The sequence below is a fragment of the Balaenoptera musculus genome, chromosome 8 (genome assembly GCF_009873245.2).
Source record: "Balaenoptera musculus isolate JJ_BM4_2016_0621 chromosome 8, mBalMus1.pri.v3, whole genome shotgun sequence".
NCBI classification, from domain to species: domain Eukaryota; kingdom Metazoa; phylum Chordata; class Mammalia; order Artiodactyla; family Balaenopteridae; genus Balaenoptera; species Balaenoptera musculus.
Genome location: NC_045792.1, coordinates 61119353 through 61138556, shown reverse-complemented (window position 1 = coordinate 61138556; position 19204 = coordinate 61119353). Strand labels below are relative to the sequence as shown.

At 40.5% G+C, this 19204-nt stretch overlaps 2 protein-coding genes across 4 annotated transcripts in view; one reads left to right on the top strand and one right to left on the bottom strand.

The window, feature by feature from the left end:
• SYT9 (synaptotagmin 9) overlaps positions 1 to 19204 on the bottom strand; it is a 190550-nt gene that overhangs the window by 149855 nt on the left and 21491 nt on the right. The window lies entirely within an intron of this gene.
• Positions 2597 to 4335, top strand: LOC118899646 (PC4 and SFRS1-interacting protein-like). Its single transcript, XM_036861420.1, has one exon. It carries the CDS (start codon positions 2866 to 2868, stop codon positions 3865 to 3867), a length of 1002 nt encoding a protein of 333 aa, XP_036717315.1. The 5' UTR covers positions 2597 to 2865; the 3' UTR covers positions 3868 to 4335.

The window sequence follows — 19204 nt, the reverse complement described above, 5'->3', positions numbered from 1 at the left end:
CAAAGTAAATGAAAACACTCAGATGTGCTAGTATTCTTGAGAAATAATAGAAAATCTGATGTGCAGGGTTTTAGACAATGGGGACTTTTTACCTGAAAAGAACACCATGAAACAAATCTTAAGAACATGTGGGGACCAGACACAGGCCCAAGAGGTCAGCAACCTTCCTTGGTGTGTCTGCGGGAAATGGGAGCCCAGGTCCAGCCAGCAGTGGAGGGAGATGGGAGTGGGTACCTCGGAGGCCTGGTGTCCAGCTCTATTACTTTCTATAAGACTCTGGGCTGCCTGCAACCTCTTCTCTTTAGAAGCCATTTCTCACCTCTAAAATGGGGGGAGAAATTCCTCCCCCACCTGGCTCTTTTGAAAATTAGGTGCACTTGAATCCGTAGGAGCGCTTTCAAGTAGTGTTGCTTAAAATTCTTTTTAAGCCGAGCACTGCTGCGTTGGCCTAAGAATTCACACCTCCCACAGGACCCCTTTCCAAACTCTGTTAGAGTTTCCCAGGTTAGATCTGGTCTTGCTTTGATCCAATTAGTCTTTAAACCTATCATCTACCCTGTGGAACAAGATCAAAAGGTTTCTGACAACCACCTTTATGAACCAACATTTAGAAAAAAATCTCTCAAAGCAACGTGTAATGTTAGGGTGGGAATGCTTCTTCCCATTCCTGGCTCCCCTGAAGAGTGACTTTTCCCTAAATGCTCCTGGTCACTTCTCCCACCTCTTCCTGCTCCATTCAGTGGAGAAGTGAGTTACTCAACCAGACAGCTCAGGGTGGCCCTACCTCTCCCTTCTACTTGATATCTGTCTGCCTGCATAGGGTATGGTGCATTTACTGGTAAGTCTGTTACTGCTCTGGACCCCAGAATTACACAGACTCAATCTCCTGTTCTTCCTCAGGCATAGCTGGACACCTGGAGGACAAGGCCTTGACCCTTACACTTACGGCCTGGCTTAGAGCAGTCCTGGGCACATGCTCTCTGTGTCTATACAGGTAAGGCCAGAGGACGGCCAGGCTTCCATGAGCATGAAGGGAATTACATGGGCAATATTTTTCTCATAGCACAATAGTTCGGTAAGAGACAGGATATATGAGGAAATGACGTGGAGTCTGGGTGTAGACTTGTTTTTAAACACACGTGAGACATATAGTTATGGTTATGGCCAACATTAACCCTAGAAATATCTCTCCTGAGAAACAGTTCCAAGCCACAAGGCTACTTAAAGTCAGAACAGAAAGTGGACTCCTGGTTCAAACTCTTCCCTATTTTTTTTTTCTCTTCTGTCTGCCTTGAACCTTGGTCCATGACTAAAGACACATACTCTCTTATAACATATAACCTCTTACTAGCTTGGACTTCTATGCTTGACATCCTAATGTACCCCCAGGTCATGAATCTGCCTGTGCTAAAAGCATGATCAAGCTTAGACTATCAGCACTTGATTAAAAGCATGAGCTCTTTTGTCTCTGTATTTAACCGTCAATTTTCTAAAAATTGTGTTTTTTAAGTCAATTTCCTTTTAGTAAATATTTCATGCTGCTGAAATGAAGATGGTTTCTTTTAAAACGCTAATTTTCATCAGTAGTCATGGATAGAAATTGGCATTTATTCCTCATCAGAATGATGAATAATACTGGTATATGACCAAGAAATGTAGTAATTGTTCTAAAGAGCATTGACAAAAAAGATAAAACCCTTTAATTTCAATACAAATTACTCTTAATTTTAACTGGAAGATACCAACTCTTCTCAGAAGCATTCTCTTTAGGACTGCCCTCTCCATGAGTCACAGAAATTCTGCCTGATGGCCGTGGACAAAGCCACAGCTATGAGCAAGCACTGCTGGTTTTTCCTAAGACATTTCTGCAATTCTCACTTCTCTATAAACCAGGTAGGTTTCTTTTTTCACTTTTTTTTATTGTGGTAAAATCTACATAATATTTATCATTTTCACCATTTTTAGGTGTACAGTTCAGTGCCCTAAGTACAATCACATTGTTATGCAGTCATCATCACTATCCATCAGTACAACTCCGTCATCATCCCATACTGAAATTCTATCCCTATCAAACAATAACCTCCCATTCTCTTCTTCCCCAACCCCCAGCTCCTGGTAACCACTCTTCTGCTTTCTATCTCCATGATAAATCAAGTAGTTTGCCTCACCATAATGAAAGCTGGTTACAAGATAGGCCCCAAAGTACATAGAGAAGAACTGGAGATGATCACAGCCAGAAAGCACAGGCAGGCTGCTAGATGAACACTGAGAAAAGAGGAGAGTCTGGGGCACATCCCAAATGATGCTTTGAGACTGAAGTAGGGAAAGGGGCCACAAACAGGTGTTCCACTAACAATCTCCTGGTCCCCTGATCCTGGATGGAAAGGTACTCTCCTGAGGATGCACAGAACTATTCCCGCTTTTCTGGGACTCATCAGCATCGTGTACCACTAAGGGTCCAAGTGGCATTGCCATGGGACACTCTCTATACAACCTGGGCTTGAGATAGGAAAAGTTTTTCCCTAAAGACCAAAAATGTGAGCACTGGATACAGGAGTAAAGAAGACTCCAGGAGCCACGCGGGAGCAGCGCAGTGACGGCGGCGGTTGCTATTCGGAGCCGTTGAGACGCCTCTGCGGCAGCTGGTGGCGCAGGTGGCTTGCGTGGACGCGGGCAGAGGCGGCCGGCCCGCCACCGCAGCCTCAGCGCCCGCGGCCCCGGCAGGTGCGTCGGGACACCCCGAGGCATCCTCCCCCTCCCGCCGCCGCGGGAGCCTCGGCTGCCGTCCGCCCTCCCGCATCCCCTCGCAGTCCGCACCGCCACACCTCCTCCCTGTGCTCGGACCCCCGGCCTCGCCCCCGAAACATGACTCGCGATTTCAAACCTGGGGACCTCATCTTCGCCAAGATGAAAGGTTATCCTCATTGGCCAGCTCGAGTAGATGAAGTTCCTGATGGAGCTGTAAAACCACCCACAAACAAACTACCCATTTTCTTTTTTGGAACTCATGAGACTGCTTTTTTAGGCCCAAAGGACATATTTCCTTACTCAGAAAATAAGGAAAAGTACGGCAAACCAAATAAACGAAAAGGCTTTAATGAAGGTTTATGGGAGATAGATAACAATCCAAAAGTGAAATTTTCAAGTCAACAGGCATCAACTAAACAATCAAATGCGTCATCTGATGTTGAAGTTGAAGAAAAAGAAACTAGTGTTTCAAAGGAAGATACTGACCATGAAGAAAAAGCCAGCAACGAGGATGTGACTAAAGCAGTTGACATAACCACTTCAAAAGCTGCCAGAAGAGGGAGAAAGAGAAAGGCAGAAAAACAAGTAGAAACCGAGGAGGCAGGAGTAGTGACTACAGCAACAGCACCTGTTAATCTAAAAGTGAGTCCTAAAAGAGGACGACCTGCAGCTACAGAAGTCAAGATTCCAAAACCAAGAGGCAGACCCAAAATGGTAAAACAGCCCTGTCCTTCGGAGAGTGACATGGTAACTGAAGAAGACAAAAGTAAGAAAAAAGGGCAAGAGGAAAAACCACCTAAAAAGCAGCTTAAAAAGGATGAAGAGGGCCAGAAGGAAGAAGATAAGCCAAGAAAAGAGCCAGATGAAAAAGAGGGGAAAAAAGAAGTTGAATCAAAAAGGAAAAATTTAGCTAAAACAGGGCTTACATCAACCTCTGATTCTGAAGAGGAAGGAGATGATCAAGAAGGTGAAAAGAAGAGAAAAGGTGGAAGAAACTTTCAGACTGCTCATAGAAGGAATATGCTGAAAGGCCAACATGAGAAAGAAGCAGCAGATAGAAAATGCAAGCAAGAGGAACAAATGGAAACTGAGCACCAAACAACATGTAATCTACAGTAATAAAAAATATATCTCATTTTGGGCTCAAAGCATTAATCCAGTTACTGAAAAGAGAATACAAGTGGAGCAAACAAGAGATGAAGATCTTGAGACAGACTCATTGGACTGAATTTCCCCCTCCCCCCCCCTTGATGGAAGAATGTTCCAGATTCTAAATTGAGGACTTCATTAATGGCATTATTACTGTGTTATGATTGTTAAAAAACATTTCCTGTAAGATACACACTACATATTAAGGTCGGCCATCATTCCTGTTAAAAGATTTTTACCAAGCTTAAAATTAAGCTTTGTGTTTGAAAGTTATAATAAGCTCAGATGAAGATGGTGGTTGTACATTATTTCATTTAGAAAATATAAAAATTCATTTTGTTTTGAAGCTAGGTGTTAAACTGGAGTAGCTACTATACCCCCAGAGAATGGGGCAGTTGTGCCCTTCCCTTGACATTCCTTTGTTGTTCAGTTCTTTAGAAGATTAATCATTGTTTTTTAATCCTGAGAGATTAAACAGTAGACTTGTTAAGAAAACAAAAATGAAACTGTAACCAAAATTTTAAAATAAAGTTTTTTAAAAGAAGACTCCAAACAGCAACAGTAGAGAAGGCAAGGTTCTCACACTTAAAGGGGTAGAAGAAATTGAGGCTGGATCACTAGTGGCAGATCAGGCAGGAGCCTACAGACAGAGCAGAGATTAGCAGGAAGCCAAGGCAAGGAGAACAGGGACAGCATCCGAGGAGAGAAACAGCAAAAGCAGCAAGTATGGAGTAGAGGGATGACAAAAGCAGCAGGCTCAGCTGAAAGACAGCAAAGCCAAAGGAAGTGTCTCATTTTATGTGGGATATTATTCTCCTCCATATCCTCCACGGGAGACTCACAGGAAAATACAAGAAGTAGAATGACAGGGGCCCTTCCTACCCCTTGGCAGGTAAAGGCTGCTGATACAGCAAGCCTACATATAAAACATGGTAAAGGAGATCCACCTAGGCCCACGAGTTGGTGATATTCAGGGAGATATTTGGGTTAATAATAAATGAAACAGAAATAAGAAGTCTTGAAACTATTGGAGAGGATGAGACATTACTATTATAAAGATTGAAGAGAATTACTAAGCAAGGGGAAGACTGATGGAGTTAGGTTTTTAACAAATGCATATTAACTCCGTAGCTTCACTAAATACCAATCCTAGACAGGCACATAGTCCCTTCTCAACCCTTCTGCCAAAGTACTTCGGATGAAGTACCCCACAGAGCCTGGGGTTCCTCCTGGGTTTTCCCAGGGCCCTAACAGTCACACACTGATTCCCACTGTCGTGACTCTGGGAGTCTGTGTCAAAAGACCTTTGGACAACCTTGCAGAATTAAGTCTAAGGAGCATCTCTGCCATTTGCCATGCTATCATGAGGCTTTCTTCTACTGTAAACATAGGGACTGGTATATGTCACTTGGAAGGCATGGCACATCAGAGCTTAAACAACTCCACTTTCATAAATAACTTATAAAAAATGTACAAGGAAACGGGATGAAAGCATAAGGTTTTTGATCATCTTTATAACTTACATACTACCTTGGGAATTTCTGCATGTTTCCTGCTTTATAATTTGTTAGAAACTAGAAGGGAGCCCCTTTCTCATTGCCCCAAAATGAGAAAGAAGTTACAATTAGGTGTCATCACTATTAATCAAGTTAGGTATAAAATAAGGGTGCAGATTATCTCAAGGTGAAGAATGTTATGAGTGAGGAGTTTGACCCCTTTCTAAGACAGGGAGTCACTCAATTACTTCTCACATCTTTGAACAGTTAAGGATTGAGGCCACAACATCAGTGAACTGAGAAGTCAATGTGGATAATTACATTCACTACTGAATGTTATCTTGAGAAGAAGTGAGTGAACTCTGCTGAAAACCCATTCTGACTAGTGTTTGTCACAGAGTTCTGAAGCTTCCACTTATGAACTTATAAAAAGAAACATTAAATTAATATGGGCATTGAAAGGAGAGAGAAACCCACCTGATCTTTTGCCTCAAAATTCCCCTAAAATCGGGTCTAGGGATAGCTTGTGCTATAGACTGAGTGTCTGTGTCCCCACCAAAATTCATATGTTAAATCCTAACAACACCCAATGTGATGGTATTAGGAGGTGGAGTCCTCACGAAAGGGATTGGTTCCCTTATTAAAGAGACCCAGGAGAATTCCCTCATCCCTTCACTCACATGAGAACATAGAGAGAAGGCACCTTCTATGAGGAAGTGGGCCATCCCCACACACCGAATCTGCCTGCACCTTGATCTTGAACTCCAAGCCTCAAGAACTGTGAGAAATAAATTTCTGTTGTTTGCAAGCCACCCAATCTATGGTAATTTGTTGATAGCAGCCCAAACGGACTAAGACAACTAGGTCCCTTGAGGAGGTAGTAACATAATCCAATGGCTTGAGTAAACTCACATACTATGGTGTTTTCTTGTTTCTTAATGTTCAAACTCCATAGTCAGATGAGGGGGAGGGTGTGGAAATGATGGTAAAGGGGAAAAACTATGAGAAGTGGGAGGAGAGAACAAAAGACTTACCCATACTAAAGTATTCTGTGGTAGATGTCTGCCTTCTAAGACAAAGTTGGATGTAGAGCAGAGATAAAAAGTAGTAGAGAAGCTAGGAAACATAGAGGATTAATCTAGAAGGCCACCCAAAATATAAAACTGATAAAACAGAGGGCAGGAAATTCTCATAAAGATAAAATAACATTTCCCAGAGTGAAAGGACATAAGGTTTTTGATTACAGTAAATGTCTCAGGAAATGCTGGGCAAGGTGAATGAAAAAGGGCATACACCCAGACACATTGCTGTGAAATTTCAAAATCTGAAGGCTAGAGAGAGCACCATGGAGACATCTAGATGCAGGCTGCCTTCGGACTTCTTTTAAGCAATTCTATAATGCAAGAAGACCATAAAACAGTACCGTTAAAATTCCAACAGAAAATGATTTTCATTACAGAATGTATGCTCAGCCAAATCATCCATAAAAATGAGGGCAAAATAAAAGCATTTTTAGAAATGCAAGGACTGGTTATTTATATCCTATGCCCGTCTTCTGAAAAGTTTACTTGACGATGTACTCCAGCTAAATGAAAAAAAAAATGGAATTGAAGAAAGAGAAAGTAGGGAAATGAATAAAAGTGTACCTAACTTTTAAGTGCCAGTAGTATGGGGTCCCAGGACATCAGCTCTGTGGAGGTTAGGGAATATTTCTAGATGGAAGCAGAACTCCTAGGAAGAATACCATCAAGAAGAAAGTGGGCTCCCAATATCAAATGTATGATTGAGAGACTGGGTATATTTAATAATTTAGAAATATGCTTCTCTTTGTTTACAAAATATCCTAAGTATTTTATAATAGAAAATATTATAAAATAGTCTAAGAAACACAAAATGCCAAAAAAGAAAGTAACAGTCAAATATCAAACCAATTAAAATATGACCAGATTTTGAACAATTGACAGCATACAACTAAAGACTCTGGATACAGAAACTGAATGCTTCAGGAGGCACAAGATTAACAATATAAAACTGTGCCTCCTTTCCCGAGGGTCCAATCACACTTCATGGTTCAGTAGTTACTAATTTTTACAAAATCACAATATTGTAATAGCAATAACAATAGCTTCACCTTTGAGTGCTTAACAAGTGCCAATGCTGTGATAAGCATCACTTATGTGTTAATTCATAAAACCCTATGATTATCACAATTTAACAGATGAGGAAACCTAGGTACAGAAAGGTAAAGCAAGTTGCTGAAGGCTATTCTTAATCACCATACTCTTAACAGTAGAAGCTAATAATACTCTTAGCTAATGTGGTGGTACCAGTTAATTGAAAAAGTCACTTAACAGAAAAAACCACCCCCCCACCCTTATACCTGAAATATCTTATTTTAACGTAAACATTTTATTCTAACCTAAAATATTAATTTACCAATCCTTTGGTACAGAGTGAAGTTACTTTCTTTGAATATGAGTTCTTTGATTATAGTTTTGTGTTGTCTTTCTTACATCAAAAACACCCATAATGCAGTTTGCGCTCAACTCGAGTTTGTTTAAAGTAGAATAAAAAGTTAAAGATATTTGTGAAGCAATCTGAGAATCCTTTTAGATTTTTATCATTGTTTTCAACCTTTCATAAATGCTCCTCCACTCCTAATTCAGCACCATTTAAAAAAATAAGGCCTTTACTGAGTCTTAGAAGCATTCGATTCTGTTTTCACAGGAACAAGTCTCTTTTAGTATTTATATTTCATCAGTATACATATTTAATTAAATTATATAATCGCAATAATAAGTACAACCAGAATAAACAAGTTTTGGAGCAAAAACAACTGCTTCTTTGTAAGCATTCAGCTTAATTTATGGGAGCAGGAATAAAAGGGAATAGCAGTGAATAGCCGGCTATCTGTGAGCACTCAGCCTGTAACAATATTTACTGAAATGTTTTCTAGAAGAAATTGAAAGCTCTGTTAATTACAGCTAGTTAGATAACAGGAAGTTGGTTAAGAAAGCTTCAACTGTACCATAAAACACAATTGGTTGATATGTAATAGATATGTTTAGAATTAATATATAGATAAAACATGGATGACTTTATAAGTATAATACAGAATGTTATAACAGCATAAAAGCCAACCAATATCCTCATTTTACAAAGTAGAAGATCCAGAGATAATGTCCAAGGCTGATACAAAAGGAAATGGAAATTAAAAAATATTTTTAGAGTCTAAAATGTAACCAACAAAAGAACTCAAAATAACATAATGAATAAAGATTGGAGATAGGAAAATTCCTCATCTTGTTTACAAATATTGTGAAGTTCGTAAATAAAAAAAACTGAAGTACAAGTGTATTACAGTATGGAGGTAATTACCAGAAACCTAAAACTAAAAAAGATTAAATGAAAATGGTTGCCTCTGAGAGTGGACCCACAGGTAAGAAAACTTTTCTTTCTCTTTTTTTCAGTATTGTGTGATTTTTTTAAACATTGTGTATATATTACTTGGATACTTAAAATTAAAAATAAAATGTGGAGATGTTAAATGAAATATAAATAAAGAAAACATACTTTAAATTAGGAAGCTGAAACATCCCCAACTCTGACTAATGAGGGTCATTAAGGCCCAGAAGGGGCTCTGTCTCAACTGAAACAGACGCCAAAAAACACCGAAAGCACTGGGAGGGCTTCTGCATTCCGAAACTTCCCACAGCACCGCCTATGAGCTACCCTGGGGTGGAGGACCCAGATGGCTGCCCAGGAGCCCCCGGGTCTGTGCCTGCGCACAGCGCCCCGGGAGGTGCGCACGGGAGCAAGTGTTAACTAGGCACTGCCTGTCAACCGGCACGTGAAGCTCGCTCAGGGTGCCTAGCCTGCCATCTGCCTACCTGCCTCCCTCTGTGAACTCACACTCCAATACCTACCTGGCCAAAGGGTATTTTATACAAGCCCTTCATCATGGCTCCATTTTTTTGCTCTGAACCTGAACCATGGAATCAGCTGCACATACACTAAGAGAGTTTCTCTATATGGCGACTCGGCTTGAAAAGAAAAAATAGAAAGATGGCATCAATGCTGTGAAACAGGTTTGGGGTCTCCCTCCAGCCAAGAGATTGCTTGGTTTCACTTTACTCTTTTTATATTATGCAAAAAGTTGCTTTTTCATTTTATAAATGTGTATTTTTACTACAGTATTAGGAAAGATGCTTTCTTACTCAAATTAAGAGTCAGTGGACACCATAAAAATTTTAACTTGAGGAAGTATTTGAGAGACTGTAGAAGATCTCTCATGGCTGAAATAGCAGTTGAGTTGCTGGATTACACAACCAATATCCACAGCAGGAAAGAACAATTAGCAGCTTAAAGCAATTTTGTGTTTATATTCGTTAGGTAAGCAAAGTTCTGTTTAAGAAGTTCCCTGTGCTATAATTACAAGTGTCAGTACAGAAAATATTGATAGAGCCCAGGTCCCTACAGTGGGAAATTCAAACACACCTCAGGAAATGCTCTTGGAGCACAGAATGAAATGCACAATTTGCTTGTAAGCATAACAGCCAGAAAATAGGAAGAAAGAATATGATTGTGCATTGGAGGCATATTATTTACAACCTGACTATCCAAAAATTCTGTCAAAAATACAACTTTCCACAGCACTGTCGGCTTTAATAAGAATTTACAGAAGTGTGGCTCAAATCCTGGTATCTTCAAATGTGGCAGATAGCCTCAAACTTCCAGTTCCAAGAACTTACAAACTGCAAATAAATTCTATATCTGGCTTTAGGCAAATGAATAAAAAAATCTATTCTAGTGGCCACAGCCAGGCTGCTATCAGATTTTAATTACAAGCTGGTGTAGACAAAAATGGAAAAGTAAGAAACAATAATATCATAATTGTATTTGAAAGGACTTCTTGAATGGAGAGTGTCAAAGTATCAAAAACAGTTTTGCTGAAATCAGTAGGATGCAACACAAGAGAGGTAACTTTACATGTCAGAATGTCTACTGATGCAAAACACAGAGCTGGCAAAGAACATGAGTCATAAATAGTTTCCCAGACATGACAGGGGAAACCTGTTCTGTTGGATCTGACCTTATCTGTTTAGGAATTCCTCTTCACTCTGATGCCCAGGGGCAGGACACATTTGTCAGGCATGTTCCCGCTATGCTCTAGTTTAGAAGAGCTGCATTTTATGCTAATATGAAAATATGCCTGAATATTCTATCTGTGCTCCTGTGTAAAAGCAGGGATGCATCCAGTCACATGTCTGCAAGCTCAGAAAACTTGCCCCTATTCAGTAGAGGACTAGAGCCAGCTCACAGCAGCTTGAAAGAGCCAATTGTTAAACTTTCAGGAATTTTGATAGCTTGGTATTAAACATAGCCATTACTTAAAAATTAAATTATATAAACTTACAATTATATACATGATATTGAAAACAAAGGTAATAAACATTCAAAAGTCACCATTTCCTACTCATTTGACTACATTTTACAATTATATGTGCTCTCAAGGTGATTTATGTATATCGTATCTGTATGGTGCAAATAACTATTATATAATGTTGTGGTTCTGCACATCTCTTCCCAGCTCTGCATTCAGTGACATCATGTTGGTAGATTGAAAGGGGCTATGGTGGGAAAATTTACATCACAGATATTTCAAACACCACAAATCAGGGCTTGATTTATTATTTTGTTGAACTCGTCTTAAGAAAGTCGTGGAGAAATTGTCAATAACACAGATTAAAAGTGTCATGTCTGTAGCCATTACATTGTGAATAGCACAAAAGATTGAAGATAAATTCTTCCAGTATTCTAAAAACTATTACTCAACTCAACAAAGAAGCTGCTCACATTACTGATGAATGGGTGCAGTTATGACGTGTTGCTGTTGCTTTACTTTTACCTTACTTGTTCACATAAATGAAATTATCAACCACCACGTATGTTGGAGCTATGCTAATTTGTCAATTGCAACCAAAGTTTGCTATGGATACAGAAGTCTGACAGAAATCAAGACAAACATTCTATAAGAATCAATTGTAATGTAATCAATAAACTGTAGTGTATATTTTATTATGAATTGTATGGTGCACATCCTTTATATCAGTAAAATTTATAATAAACTTGTGTGTGTATATTTATGCATACATTTTTAACTCTGGAGAACTGGTTGTCATACAGGTAGCAGTACACTGCTGCCCTCAATTCAGGCAGCATGGAGACTAACTTTCTCAAGAAACTGTACTGAATTAAGTTTCTTCCAATATGTCTCATTGCTCTTTATATAAGATCTGGACCTGATGCAAAATTACCATTTTGTGCACAAAAGATTTGCCTCATGAGTCCTGCTTTTACAGCATAAGTGGCTGTCACCAGATGGCAACAGAGTTGGGCTTGACCCTGAGCAATTAGATATAAAGGAAGATCAGAAATTTCTGGGTCACAATCATATAAAAAATTAAACTGCATAAAAAACAACTAAATAATTCCTATATTCCTCTAACTGGGTAATGCTCTTCACAGCAGATGATCTTATCTTTAAAGCAATAGTTCTGAAATTTATGTGTGCTTGATAATTGCCAGGGAAGCTTGTTAAAAGTATAGATTCCTAGGCTGTGCCTCCAGAGATCCTGATTCTGGGTGAGGCTCAGGAATTTACATTTTAAATAAACACCCCCAGGCATCTCTGAAGGCAGGGGGCTCTGATTCAATTTGAGAAATGCAGTATTATGAGACACTTCAAACATGAACAAAGTAGCTTATCTAAGTTCCCCACTCCTTTCTTAAGCAGACTCTAACCGGCCCCACCAAGCTGGCCACGAGGAGGTATCTTCCTTCCTCCCTGGCTTTTCTCTTCAACTGACATGAACCTCACCCTGACCCTTTCACCAATTTGGTTTCTTTGTTCCCAGTGAAAAAAAGGACTTCGTTGGTTATCATAAGCAGCCTCATGAAAAATCTTGCTGAAGTCAAGGGTGACTCTACCAATAATGGAAGCATAGGAAGTTTACTATGACTTGGTTTTAATAAGCCAACTCTGGGGCACCTTTTCTTTTCTAGGTGCTCACAAACCATCTGCTAAATTGGCTTAGGACTTTGCCAGGGATGGACACCAAGCTCACAAGCCTTGAATTTCTAGATTCCACATATCCTCCACTGTGAGAACTGGGCCACCTGCCCAACTCTATCTACTGGCATTGTTCCTGCCTCCATTGGATGTCTCCTGGCATCTGTTATCACTCCCTCTCCCCAGGCATGGAGATGTCTTCCTTCTTGGTTTGAACATAAATTAATACATTTCTGATCATTCTTTGGATGTTTCCGAAGAACCAATTCTTGCCATCAGCATTCCTGAAAATAACTTCATGGCATATGCCCCTTGAAAGTTCCTAGATGTATATATGCCTGGTCCCCTCATTTGTGTACCCATAACCCTTTAAATTTGTGCTCATTGGCACTAATTTCCATGCTGGTGGGGTCTTCCTCCTCTTCTCCACTTTTAAGAGTCAGAATGTGAGACTCTAAAAGATCCTTTATGTTTTTCATTCCTCTTGAGCTATCTGGAATGACTACAGTTCAAGTCAAATATAATATCAAGTGAAATTATACGATAAGGAACCACCCTCTATAAACCAGATACCAGTATTGCTGTTCTGGTTCCACTCGGAGTAAGGCGCAGCTTCAGTTTCAACCCTTAGGTCCACGTGTAGCCAGGAAGCTGCTGCAGATTCTCAGAACTCAGTAAAACAGAGTTAAACTGCTGTGCAGATTCAAGAACTTAGCTCGGTTTGGGACTGACTTTTCTCTGCCATTTAAATAAAGTGCAGCATTCCTAGCTTTTAACAAGTTTACAGCATCACTGGCACAGTGTCTTTCTTAGCGAATCTTTACATGCCACTGAATCAGAACTGTTCAACACAAAATATTCTGGGCATGAATTCCAACAAGCTGATGATAAAGTTCTGCAACAGAAATATTTGTTTTCACATTGAAAACCCAAATCCAGTATGTACTCTGGGGGAAGGAATAGTACCTTTCAACAAAGCATACTCTAAATCCTTAAGGTATTATCCACTAAGACATACTGCCCATATGATTGCCGCAATACATATTATAATACCAACAAAATTACTTTACTATTGCAAAAAAATGTCCTTCCATTCTTGTTTGAGAATACCCTTCAGATTCATAAGACCCAGAAACAAATGGATGTCATCTTCCAATGGTCATTTTTTATTTTCAGTTATTATTAAGCTGATTTTTGGTTTTAAAAGGACAACAGGGAAGGCTAGACATGGGCACTTTCTGACAAGTGTAAGGACGATGTCCTGTAGCACAGAGCACACAAGGAACTCCCATTTTGAAGCTACACTAATATCTTCTAGGTTTTGGAAATGCAATTCTGTGCCATAACGTGATGACAGTGACCAGAATTCAGCCAGAAACATGTAACTAGACAGGTTATTCATTCATTCTTTCACCTACTCAAACATTTATCAAGTACTTTTTATGCTTCAGTCACTGGTTAGATGAGGGGAATAGAAGGATGAATAGAACACAGCCCTTCCAACAAAGCGTTCACCATCAAATGAAGGAGGCAGATGCAGGGACAGAAAATGTTTTAAGTGCTGGAACAGTGATAGGGAGAAGAGCACAGAGAAACCAGGTGAAAGAGACCCCAAGGAAAGTGTTAAAAGGATGATGAGTTAGAATGCCCAGGAAGAGAGGGGTCAGGAGAAGAGTCATGGTAGGCTGGAGGACAGTTTAAGTATGGAGGCAAGCAACTGCACGGCACACCCTACTGTTAGTGTAAAGCAAGGGAAGGCACATCGTGTGACTGGATTCATCTCTCATAGGTCACTAAGGAGCTTGGATACTTGGCTGCTTGGGATGCTGAAGAATTTTACAAAGGAAGGCAGCAGGGTCAGATCTGCTTTCTAGAAAGACCACTTTGGCTTCTGTGGAGGCTCAATTTGGGTGGTTAAGAACAGAGGCAGTCACTAGTAACTGGTAGAGAGAATTTTGTGACTCTAGAAGTACCTCTGTCAGATCCAAATTAGGGTTCCCCAAAGGAAACTCTAATGGGGGGTCAGTAATACAAATAATATCCTGACAGAAAATTTAGATGGATGGATGGATGGATACATGGAAAGACAGATATATAGATAGGTGATATGCGTGTGTGTGTGTGTGTGTGTGTGTGTGTGTATGTATGTATATATATAAAATAGAAAACAGATATCTTCTTTAGAAAAGAAAAAGAACAGAGACAGGAAGCACATTAGAAACTCCAATGATACCAGAGAAAGGTTTTTTTTTTAAATTGAAGTTTAGTTAATATACAATATTATATTAGTTTCAGGTATACAATATAACGATTCAATATTTTTATAGATTATACTCCATTTAAAGTTATTACAAAATAATGGCTATAATTCCCTGTGCTGTGCTATGTACCCTTGTTGCTTATCTATTTTATACATAGTAGTTTGTACCTTTTAATTCCCTACCCCTGCTTTGCCCCTCCCCCCTTCCCTCTCCCCATGGATAGTTTGTTCTCTATATCTGTGAGTCTGTTTCTGTTTTTTTATATACATTCATTTGTTTGCTTTTTAGATTCCACATATAAGTGATAACATAGAGCATTTGTCTTAGTCTGACTAATTTCACTAAGCATAATACCCTCTAGGTCCATCCATGTTGCTGCAAATGGCAAAATTTCATTCTTTTCTATGGCTGAGTAATATTCCATTGTATACTATATCTTCTTTATCCATTCATCTGTTGATGGACATTTGGGTTGCTTCCACATCTTGGCTTTTGTAAATAATGCTGCTATGAACATGGGGTGCATGTAACTTTTCAAATTAGTGTTTTCGTTTTCTTCAGATATATGCCCAGGAGTGGAATGCCTGAATCATATAGTAGTTCTATTTTTGGTTTTTTGAGGAACCTCCATACTGTTTTCCACAGTGGCTACATCAATTAACATTCCCACCAACAGTGCACAATGATTTCCTTTTCCCAGACAGAGGTTTGAGGGCCTGAAATAAGGTGGTAAGCACAGAAATGGAGTGGAGAGACATATCTGAGAAACAGTTATGAGAGAACACTGGCTGGAATTGGTGACTGTTGGACAAAGGGAGGCAGGGATGTGGTGACAGATGTTTCTGGAATTACACCGAAGTTTCTGATGTGAGTGACTGGAGATGGGCGTGGTGTCACCCATCAAGATAAAAAGGACAGAAATCAGTCTGGGGTTGGGGGATATTTATTCATTCACTTAATATTTGGGGGCCTACGATGTTCCAGAAATTGTTCCAGGTGCTATAAACATAACAGTGAACCAGACAGGTAAGTAGAGCTTACATTCTTAAGGAGGGAGGCGAACACTAAACAAGCAAAAAATCTGTCATATAAATCCAGGTATGTGTCCTCCAAAGAAAAATAAAGCCAGGGGAAAAACTGGTACTTATGGGGGCTTTCTGAGAAGGTGCCGATTGAGCAGAGAGACTCATCGATGAAGACAGTGGCAAGCCTTGTGGGACCTTGTGAAGAATATTTCAGGCAAAAGAACATCAAGAGTAAAGGCCAGAAGGATGACTCCAGTTTTGGACATGTTGAATCTGAGGTGACTTTTGTCTATCCAGATGGAGATATTCAGGAGGCAGTTAAATATACAGGTCTGAAGCTCAGCAGAATCTGAGCTAGAATGTGGGTTTGGAACCATCAGCATATTGGAGGCTGGCGAATCTTGAGAGTGGAAGGGACAACTGGGTAAAAGTGCAAACAGTGAGAAAAGCAGTCGTCAAGCTAACTAACAAAAACACACCAACAGTTAAGGGGCAAGAAGAACAGAAACCCATGAAGGGGAGAAAGAAGAATGAGATTCAGTGTTGCAGAATTCAAGAGAGGCAGAAGCAGTGATCACCATTTCAAAAACGGCAGCATTCCGATAGCTGAAATGTGGCCTGCTGGTATCAGCAATTAGCAGGCCACTGATGACTGTAGTTAGAGCAGCCTCAGAGGAATGGTATGTGTGGGAACTGGAGGAGAGTGGTTTGAAGAAGGTGAGAAGGAAACCCAGCAAGTATAAGACTTCTTAGGAGAAGTGTGGCTGTGAAGAGAGAGAGGTCGTTAGGAGAGGTGATGGGCAGCAGAGAGAACATCTACACTGGCAAAGTCCAGAAGCTGGCAAGTCAGGGGACGTCAGCGGGAGCAGAGCTGGCAGGCAAGGGGCGTGCCCTGAACTGGAGCAGAGGAATAGCACCCTCTGCCAGCTGGCTTTGTGCGATCCTGCCTGGAACTAATTCCAGCCTGTGACCTGGACTTTACAAGGCCAGGATGGAGCTGTTAGATTACCAGGAATTCCTCACTCCAGTGGACGGCAAGAACCTTCAGGAGGCTCTCCCAAATCTTTGTGAGGGACCAGGTGTAACAGGAGATGCTCTAAGCAAGCAAACAATGTTTGTCAGTTGAGGGGCCTGGCCATAAAGAAGCGGTCAGGAAGCCTCTTCTAGGTTACCCGAGAAGGTGGCCTTATGTGTGACTGCTGCATCCTGTCAGAGAAAACTCCTCATTCTTCCATTTATACCACAGGACGTCGGCCCCAGAAATTCAAAGTCAGGTCCGGTTCTGTGCATCAGGTGGGATGTGAAAGGTGAAGAAAGGGAAAACACAAGGAAGTGATGAAGACGGGAGCCCAGCTGTGTGGGAAGAAACTAACCAGACAAACAAGCATCATGAAAATACGAACTTATGAGAGATATGATCAAAGATTATACAATCATGACTGGTGTACACTACAGAAACACAGATTTGGTCAACAAATCCTGAAATATCAGAATGAGAGGGCTCCACTGGAAGCAAAAGAGAAATCAAGCTCTGACTAATCAAAGGCAGCTCTGCGTAGCCCAGCAGGTAATGAACTTATCATAGGACTTTATCTCAAAGGGTGTACAAGCCAGAAATAAAAATAGACTCCAAACATTTTTAGATAAATTCAGCAATAACCAAACCACAACTGTCTCTTACATGAAATTAGTTGATTTAGAGACATATCTCATCTTGGAGATTACGTTTAGGCAGGACAAGACCTTACTTATCATTCACCTCTAAACCCTCATTCATACACTTCCCTTGGGATCACCATCAATCAGCCCATGTTTCTGGCCATGGAGCTCTCTTAGAATGGCACTTCTGCTTCTTGGAAAGCAGCCAACCTCCAAGTTCCTGTAAACAATTCCTATGATACCAGAGGCTGAACACTCTCTATTTTATTCTAATTGCCTTCACAGGAAATGCATACTGGGTTCTCTCCTCCACCTCAACTATGTTCTTCTTATGCTTTGATTCCTCTTAGATACACATAATTGAGCCATGATTACCCAACTCTGCACACCAAAATGTAAGGACAGGCAGAAGCACCAGAATCATGCCAGAAAACAAAAGAAAACAGTTGGGAATAACAAAGGCAGTCACTATCATAATTTCAAAGTAAGATTTGAAATTGCTTTTTTATTTCAGACCCATATTTACAACTACTACATACCTCAAACATGCATTTCTTTTCTTTTTTTTTTTTTTTTAAATTAATTTATTTGTTTATGGCTGTGTTGGGTCTTCGTTTCTGTGCGAGGGCTTTCTCCAGTTGCGGCGAGCCGGTGCCACTCTTCATTGCAGTGCGCGGGCCTCTCACTGTCGTGGCCTCTCCCGTTGCGGAGCTCAGGCTCAGTAGTTGTGGCTCACGGGCTTAGTTGCTCCGTGGCATGTGGGATCTTCCCAGACCAGGGCTCGAACCCGTGTCTCCTGCATTGGCAGGCAGATTCTTAACCACTGCGCCACCAGGGAAGCCCACAAACATGCATTTCTAAAACCCAGCTCGGTCTCTCTCATTCCCTCAACCTGCTCCTTCTGCATTCTGTATGACCTAGCTGCCTAAATCAGAAACCTCAGACTTCCTTTATACCTCCCTCCTATTGTTCTCCATGCCCTATGGATGCCATCATAAAATAGATCACTATTACCGTTAGTATAAAATTCAAAATCTTAACGAGACCCCCTACTTACCTTTCTAACTTTCTCTCTCATCGCATAAACATCCCCCACTGTAACTCCCAAATTCAGCACCACCAACCTTAAACTCATTCAGGCTCCCTAAGGTCATGCGCCACTTCGAGTATTCGAGCCTCTGCATATACTTTATTAAAATCTCTTCCTCTAAATGCTGTGCTTAAACTCTCACTTCCATAACCTGTCAGAGCTTGTTTATTTCTTCTCTGGGGAAGCTGTTTTAGACACCATTCCTACCAAATTTGAGTTAGGTACCCTTCTTGTGTGCTTCCATAACACATCACACGTTCCCTGAATTGTAATTGTCTGTTCACAGTCGTCCCTGGGTATCCAAGAGGGATTGGTTCTATGACCCCGCTATGGACACCAAAATCCACGGATGCCCAAGTCCCTTGTATAAAATGGTGTAGTATTTGCATATAAACGATGGACATCCTCCCATACACTTTAAATCATCTCTAGATTATTTGTAATACCTAACACAATGTAAATGCTATGTAAATAGCTACTGGAGCATAGCAAATACAAGTTTTGCTTTTGGGAAATTTCTGGAATTTAAAAAAATATATTTTCCATCCTCAGTTGGTTGAATCTGCAGATGCAGAACCCGCAGTTACTGAGGGCCCACTGTATTTGTCTATATCCCCTACTAGAAGGTAATCTCCTTGAGGACAAGGACCACGTCCTTCTCCTTCATTATAACTTCAGCACCAAGCATAGCATTCGGCACATGA